Genomic DNA, 7,932 nt, shown 5'->3' with positions numbered 1-7,932 from the left:
TGCACTCGTTAATGTATTATTTCTGCTAGTTTACATATTCGACTTGTACTTTTGAATATTTTTAAGATAGAGCAGTGTTACGCAACAAGGAAAACTCCTCAGCAAACAATGTTATGACGTATTCGGCACAGTAATAACAGAAGCCTTATGGTGTAGTCCATAGATTTCAATAACTAACTTTTAGGCATCAAATGGACGCCATTAATCTTAGATTATTGATGTAAAACAATTAAACAAAGGCGGGGGAAGCTTTAGTGAGAACTACTACTAGTTTTTTACTTTTTGACAGCATCCAAAGATAGAAAAAAAAAGAGGATTGAAAACCACAAGTTGTCCCAGGCAGGGCTAAAAATCACCTGCCTCAATCGCTTTTTGCTGTCACTGTATTGACAACTGTACTGTGAAGAAATCTAACTTAGACATATAATTAACATATTTTTACTCTTCAGTAGAGGAGTTAAATACACAGACCAGCTTATCTTTTACCATTCAAATATTTCTTCTTTAAATATCCCACCAAACACGCATTTTGACAATCGCATTCCCCTGGCAGATACAGGAAAACTCAGTTAGTGTGCGCAATGTAATTGTCTCTGCATGTAATGTACTGTGCAGCCTTTTATAACTTTCCTTGTCACATATTGGTTATATTCAGAAACAAAGGGAAAACTGGTTCAGTAAAAAGTTTTAAACTGAAGAACAACATAAACCACAACTTATGCAAAAGCAATCTGGACTTTGACACCAAACATATGCATCCTATTCTCTAGTCCTAAAAAGCTCACCTTAATGTCTAAATGTACAACATGACAATCATGAAGGTAATTTACTGCTTCCACAACTTGGAGGGTGAAATCCATAGCTTCACTTTCTGTTAGATATTCCTGTTCCACTAGGAACTCAAAAAGTTCTCCACCACTTAACCTACAAATAGAAATAATGCGAAATTAAGAATCCTAATATATCGCTTGCATTAATGCCCTAAAGTTGTACACATTATTGTTGGTTGAAAAAGCTTTTTGGACCAAGTATGCACTCTTTTCTTTTAAGTGAAAATTATCTATTAATGCACAAGAAAAAATCGAATGGCTTTAACCAATTCAAACTATACTATTTTAATTAAGAATTATTAAATAGATTCAGCCAAGCCTAAAAGTGGACCTCCCCAGTTATTTACTTTCCTTCTACGTAAATCTGAATGTTAACTGACCATTAAGACAGAAAAATTACAGCTATCAGTTGACCATAAAATGAACGTCGAATATCAAACATGCAAGCTGATGTAACGTTAACATTAACCTATTTCTGGACTATGGCCGCCATGTTGCGCGACATCGTCCTACGTAGAGCGCACACGTCCAAGAACCATGCTGCTTGGTGGTTCTTCTATTTCTATGCATACACGATTGACCCTTTTCTATGGTAATCGGTCTCCACTCAGGCCTGCTTGGGAGCTCCGCTACTAAACAAAGAGACCTCTAGGACTCTCAAGTTGACTGCTAGTAAGACAATAATGAGTCCCATTGTTGTTTTCAATGCATGGGACCTATTGAGATATATGTATCGTATGGCGTGTAACATCATGTCTTGATGTTTAAAAGATGTATCAAAATAAACCAAATTTGTGTTTAAACAGCTGATGCTTCATTTTTTAATATTTGACCAGATGATCAAGAGATAGTTCACATCTTCCTTCGCATGCGCATGAGGGTTCTGTTATGTATTTGTTGTTCCTTTCAAAACATTTTACAGAAGAATTTTCACATAGTTTGCTTGTGAACTAAAGCTGACGCTCTCTGTATGCTTCTGTAAATAAATGATGTTGTTTTGATACAGAACACTTGTAGAGTCATATTTTTAATTTCAAGACCAGTGTGTTTGTTTTGTCGGTAAGCAAAACGCCAAGATATGTTTCTAATTAGTTTGTCAGTATTTGATTTACGTTGAATCGTTCTAGCCATAAATGCCAGAATTCCTGCCATGGCAAACTCATTGAGAAAAGAAATTCTCAGTACCTTAATCAAAAGTACTGGACAGGTGGACAAGGACGGCACTCTCTTACCCAATTTTTCGAATTTGTGTAAATTATCTCTCAAGAGACTGTTTTAATTTCTCAAGGGAATATTTTAATTTCCCAAGGGAATACTTTTCGCTGTGGGTGATAAAAAACGTCACTCAATAGGAATGTGTCAGCACTTCCAATTCCGAAGTGTTATGCAATTTCTTGATGGCCTCAACAAAAGAAAAAGGGACAAGGCAGGCAATTTCGATGGCCTCAGGGGTCCGTGTTGAGACTACAGTCTATATTTTTTTCCATTTTCATGTGTCGCTCGTCATCTAACCTTTTGCAATTCAGAGGTAGGTATTTTTCAACGATAGCTGCCATTAATCGATTGAATCGCTTAGCTTTAACATGCTGAAAAACTACTGCATATCTTCATTGTCAGAGGATATTGGCCAATGCGATGATCTATTGTTACTAGAAACCCATAAGGGTTGAAACGTGTAACTCCCTATGATTTGCATTGTACAAAGCGTTTGCACATTCGTTTGCACTAAATACCATATTTGGAAAATCACGAGAAACATTTAACCAATCAAAATTACTATATTTGGATTAAATTCACAGCGCGCGCTAGCTCGCGCTCGATGGCGTAATCTTGTTTTGAACAAGCTTGGTTGAATAAAGTTAAATTTGGTTAAATTCTCCTGTTTCATCTTTTTGAAGTAGTCTGGAGAACTTCGCTTCAATGCACTTAATGTATTTCTTTAGTTTCTGTAAGAAATTTACGGCATTTAGGTCGAAATTCAAGCAACTTATCGCAAAACCAAAAATTATGTTGCGTGTGTCATTACGTGTATAAAGCATTCGCGTACAAACTCTTCGTGTTTCCAAATATGGTACTTAGCAAAATGAATATTCAAACGCTGTGCGCGCGCGTTACACGTTTCAACCCTTATGGGTTCTGTTGTTACATAATGTAGTGACACAGAGATTCTTAAGGCTCGTCTTGCAATCCAAAAGAACGTCTGCATAGGAGGCTTTCGTAATAACGTCTATTTATAAACTCATTAATCTAAGCAGAAATTTGCAGCTACCCGATAATCACTGAAACACCATCATTTTAGTTTGTTTGTACTTGCTTTTCTGGCTTTTGCTCGTCGCTTATAAAAGGATGAGGTCAACTAACGGATCGAAAGGTTTTTTTTTAACTATACCACAATGTGCCTCTGACAAAATGTAAATAAATAGACAAAGGTGAAACTTGAGACGATAATGACAGATGCTTGGTTTATGGCTCATGCATGATCAGCAGGTATTTGACAAGGAAAAATTCCCAACCAGCTGATAATCAGGAAAATCAATCAACTGATAACCTTTCTTTTGGAGCAAAGTGGCAGTCAAACTTTAAGATCGGTTTTAACCTGTTGATTTAATGCATCGCAAATCGCTTTCAGTATTATCATTTCCCCTACTCATACCTCATGCAAAATATATAAGTCGGTATCTCGAAGAGATTTTTGACTAAGGTTACATGTCATGAGTTGTTTTACGACAGCTGACACGTCCCCAGTCGTCTTTTGAGTCCGTCTTGAGTCGACTGCTGAACATGGAGGGAATCCTTCACGTCTTGCAATTTTCGTATAAGAGACGACTGGGGACGAGTCAGTTGCGACAGATGTATACTTAAGTCGTAGCAAAGCAAAGTTAAAAACATTGTCTCAGGTCCCACACACGTACCCTCTGGGTACCTTTTACTTTTTTACTTTGCCAAAGTAAAAACTTTCAAAGACTACTGGGGATATCGTTTTTATGTACTTGATGAACATAGATTATTTTTCTTTTTAGTGGGTCACTACTACAATACTAAAGTACACTAGAAGAATTTCAAACACTTACAGTTCCATGACTAATGTAAATTCTGCACTGGTTTCGAAAACTTCGTGAAGATAAATAACTCCATCGTGTCGAACCTTTTGAAGGACGGTTGCTTCACGATTAATTTGTTCCACTGTAACTCCTCGTCTTGAACTTTTTCCCCGTTTTTTCTTCATAAATTTGGCTGCAAACTCTGACCTTGTGCTTTTTTCTACGCATTTTTTCACCACAGCAAACTGCCCGCTGGAAGTAAACAATGCATGAAATCTTAAGTTTAATTAACTAAAAATTACTTCGTCTTAGAAAGCATGAACTACGCTATAGAATAACAAATTACAGTGATGCACTCCGAACTTACTAAATTTCTGATACGTACTTACCGGCCAATTTCATCAAAGATGTCGTAGAAGTCCTCAAAATTATCTTTTTTAATAACTAATTCAGTCATTACAGAGTACGTACATGCAGTCCCACTATGTGCACCGTTGAAACGCCAGTTGAAACATGTACAGTTGATACAACGTGCCGTCAGTTAGCTAAATAGCTCAGTAGCCTTCATAAAAATTGCGTTGATCAATTGACTATTATTTGCGAAGAACCCCGGGCGAAGAACAAACTCGTTGAGAAGTGCGGTGGAGAATATATTGATGAAATCTAACCTCAGTTTATCATTTACCATATCTGTTTACACAATCAGTGTGCGATTGTGAGATACATATTTTTGTAATCTCCTCCCCAGGCTATACCGGCTTTGCGGTTAAAGGAGTTTTCACTCTAGAATGGCTATTTATTTTCTTTACGCCATTAAAAAGTTTTTACAAAGATATGTTATTCACCAAAATTTCAGCCTCCAACGTGCGCTATAACTCTAGGAAATCTTTGCCTGAAGTAGCCCAAAACTCGACAACTGAACGCCGCCATTTTGGAGCTGGTAATGTATGCGTGATGTCAAAGAGTTCAGCCTGAAGTTTGGCGGGAAAATTTTAATATAATAGTCGAAACGCCTTGTTTCTTTGTAGTGGCTTTTGTTTGTTAAAATGCCTGCTTGTGCAGCTCCATTTTGCTCAAACAGAGCGAGCTCCAAGAGATACAAAAATCTTTTTACTGTCTTTCAATATCTAAAAGAAAAATTGCTCAAGAATAGCTTAAAAGAATGGGCAGGGACGAAAAATTCCTGCCAAAGGGGACACAAATATTTGTGTGTTCCGAAAACAATACAGAAGACTGCTTCGAAGAAGATCACAGATACAGTCTCCTGCGTAGAAATCCCGCACACAAAAAGAAAAAGTCAGACGCAATACTAACCAATGTTACGTTTATGTTATTTCACTTTTTACTTAATTTCAAGGAGGATTTTTTAATCAACCAGAGAAACTCTTCTTGATCAAATATAAGATCGCAACTCCCAAAGTGAGCTTTATGTCATTATTTGTAGTTGACTGACAGAGCTAGAAATGTTTGAATTATTTCATTTTAGAACAAGCCAAATTTTACTTTACTTATTACTTGTTTGTATCTTTTTCTTTGTAATTTTCCTTCTACATTAATTTACATGTACAACTCAGTCATAGTATTCAGAATTTTTTAACTACTCAGCCCGTTCTGTTATTCCTATTCTTTGAAGTTTTTTGCCAAATTAAAGTCAATTTTTGTTCATGCTCTCATAATTTATATTTTTCTGGCAAATATAATGGTTGTTTTTGTTGTTGTTGTTATTGTTGTTGTTGTTGTTTATTGCCCTCGTCGTATTTTCTCGATTAAACGCGGGTCCCCGATTAAACGCCGGCTTCGTATAAACGGCGGGTCAAAACTTCTAACATTTAAATAAACGCCGGGGGCGTTTGATCGAGGCCCCGACGTTTATTTGTGGTCAAGCAAACAAGTAAATATATTCTCTTAAATAGCACTGCTACGACAAACTGATATGGTTTGCTCTTTTGGTATTTTTGTATAATGTTCAAGGAAACCTTCTGCGTAAAATAACTAGGATAGATGCTGTAAACAATATGAAACAGCAATGTTGGCGTTCGTGTCGTCATGACTGACGCACTATTGTTTATAACAGTGGAGGAGGAAGTTTATAACCGCGGAGGACGTTGGCGACATTGAGGTTTATGGACTCATTGGTTGTTTATGTACTGTTTGTAACAAATCTTGATTGCAACATGCACGTGCCATATGCAATACTGTTACTTTGGTAATAATCATCCTCGGAGACCCAGGAACAGTTTGTCGAGCGGGACGACGAGAAAAAGTCCTGGGTCTCTAGCATAGGCGTACGGGTACCTTCGGAACCTGGGGAAGGGGTCGGAGTCCTTATTGCCCGGAAAAAAAGACTTGCGTCGAAAGCGGAATAAAGAGGCAAATAAAATAGACAACAAAACGTGCATTGAAATAACTGTATACAAACTGTTACATATGCACAAAGTGAACGCCATGTTGGATCTACAAAACCGAATGGTTTAATGTGAACAATCATACATAATGGTCAGCGGTATGCCATACATAACATCCCCCCTTCCCATTACAATAACAATGAAATAAACAGAAAATCAAAGTAAAAGAAATGTCTCAATGTTAATCAAACAGTGTCTATTATTGTTCATTTTGAACAACTGTCCATAGCTCCAAGGCAGCTTTGTTACAAGTTTAGTCTGCTTGGCTTCTTGACTCGTCTGCCACTTCGAGTTGTGTACGGGGCTGAGTCCTCAGGGCCACTCTGTTTCGTCTGATTCTTCTAACACCTACATCCACCACATATGACCTAGGCAAGGCATGTTTCTGCACTACTGTCGCTGCTCTCCACTCCTTTGACCCAGGCTCAGGTTTCACTCTTACAGGATCACCAGGTTTCAGCGGAGGTAGGTCTTTAGTGCCCTGGCGGTCATAGAAGTACTTCTGCTGTTCTTTGCCATGCTTCATTCTTGCCTTTACCTCTTTGATGTTGTATGTCTCAGGCTCCAGTAGACCACGCGCTATTGGTAGTGTCGTTCTTAGGCGGCGTCCCATGGATAGCTGAGATGGAGACAGGTCAATCCCAGGAATTGGAGTGGCTCTGTACTCCAGGAGTGCTTTATTCTTGTCTCTGTTTTTTCTCCATAGCGACTTAACCGTCTTAACTTCCGCTTCTGCTTCTCCATTTGCACGGCGGTGCTTTGGACTCACTAAGACATGTTCAAAGCTATAGCTTTGAGCAAAGGTCTCAAATTCGTTGCTTGTGTACTGGGTGCCGCAGTCAGTGACTAGTTTAGCTGGAATGCCATGTCGACTGAAATGCTCTTTCAGGGCTTCAATGGTCTCCTGGGATGTGAGGTCTTTTAGTTTGGTCACCTCAATGTATTTGGAAAAGTAATCAACTAGTACTAGGTAATTTTCACCTTCAAAAGTGAAAATGTCCGATGCAGCCATTGCCCAAGGCAGATCTGGGAAAGGACTTAGTATCAGTGGCTCCTTTGGCTGTGCAGAGGCATAATTATGGCACAAGGTGCAATCCTTGACTTTTTCTTCAATCTGTGCGCTCATTCCAGGCCAGTAAAGTGCTTCCCTGGCTCTTTGGTTACACTTAACGATTCTAAGGTGTGTTCCATGTATTAGCTCAAGCATGGCTGGTCTCATGGATGGGGGTACTACAATCCTCATTCCTCGATTGATCACGCCATCAAGTACTGCAAGCTCATCACGTGTGTCCCAGTACTGCCTGATGCTATGCGGGACTTGCTGCTTTGTTTCTGGCCACCCAGCTTGAATAATAGTGTACAGCTCATTGAGCTCATTAGCTGTGTTTTACTGGAGTTCTGCATACTTTGGTTCTGAGATTGAGATTCTTTCCAGCATGTTCACTTGTATTTCCTCTTCTTCCGGTGGCACTTCATTTAGACATGCTCGGCTGAGAGTGTCCGCAAGGACTTGCTTCTTGGCTGGAAGATACTCCACTTTAAGGTCGTAGCCACTCACTTTCAGCATCATGGCCTGCAGTCTTAATGGTGCTGTTGCCATAGGCTTGCGGAGTATTGTCTCTAGGGGCTTGTGGTCGGTCTGGACCAAAGTTGTTT

The 7,932-nt window shown here is 38.9% G+C and overlaps 2 protein-coding genes across 3 annotated transcripts; both read right to left on the bottom strand.

The window, feature by feature from the left end:
- Positions 1–701: 701 nt before the first annotated feature.
- LOC144648856 (death-associated protein kinase 2-like) lies at positions 702–4,581 on the bottom strand. Of its 2 annotated transcripts, none has more exons than XM_078508312.1 (3): positions 4,257–4,581; positions 3,902–4,123; positions 702–924 (listed from the first exon to the last, which is right to left on the bottom strand). In XM_078508312.1, exons 1-3 carry the CDS (start codon positions 4,271–4,273, stop codon positions 717–719), a joined length of 447 nt encoding a protein of 148 aa, XP_078364438.1. In that variant the 5' UTR covers positions 4,274–4,581; the 3' UTR covers positions 702–716. The 2 variants fall into 2 exon arrangements, with proteins under 2 accessions (XP_078364438.1, XP_078364431.1); XM_078508305.1 differs by having other exon boundaries at positions 4,261–4,581.
- A 1,948-nt stretch (positions 4,582–6,529) lies between these two features.
- On the bottom strand, positions 6,530–7,250 carry LOC144645288 (uncharacterized). Its single transcript, XM_078504810.1, has one exon. The coding sequence runs from the start codon at positions 6,887–6,889 to the stop codon at positions 6,530–6,532; it is 360 nt and encodes a 119-aa protein (XP_078360936.1). The 5' UTR covers positions 6,890–7,250.
- Positions 7,251–7,932: the final 682 nt, after the last annotated feature.

The sequence above is a fragment of the Oculina patagonica genome, chromosome 1 (genome assembly GCF_052425735.1).
Source record: "Oculina patagonica isolate OP01 chromosome 1, crgOcupat, whole genome shotgun sequence".
In the NCBI taxonomy this organism is placed as follows: domain Eukaryota; kingdom Metazoa; phylum Cnidaria; class Anthozoa; order Scleractinia; family Oculinidae; genus Oculina; species Oculina patagonica.
Note: the sequence above shows the minus strand (reverse complement) of the source record. Positions and strands in the feature narration are given on the sequence as shown.

Coding starts and splice junctions, on each gene's coding strand:
- LOC144648856 (XM_078508305.1), bottom strand. CDS start 4,328: ATGACTGAATTAGTTATTAAAAAAGATAATTTTGAGGACTTCTACGAC. Junction 4,124..4,260: donor ATCTTTGATGAAATTGGCCG/GTAAGTACGTAT, acceptor GTTTACTTCCAG/CGGGCAGTTTGCTGTGGTGA. Junction 925..3,901: donor TTTACATTAGTCATGGAACT/GTAAGTGTTTGA, acceptor TTCTATTTGTAG/GTTAAGTGGTGGAGAACTTT.
- LOC144645288 (XM_078504810.1), bottom strand. CDS start 6,889: ATGGGACGCCGCCTAAGAACGACACTACCAATAGCGCGTGGTCTACTG.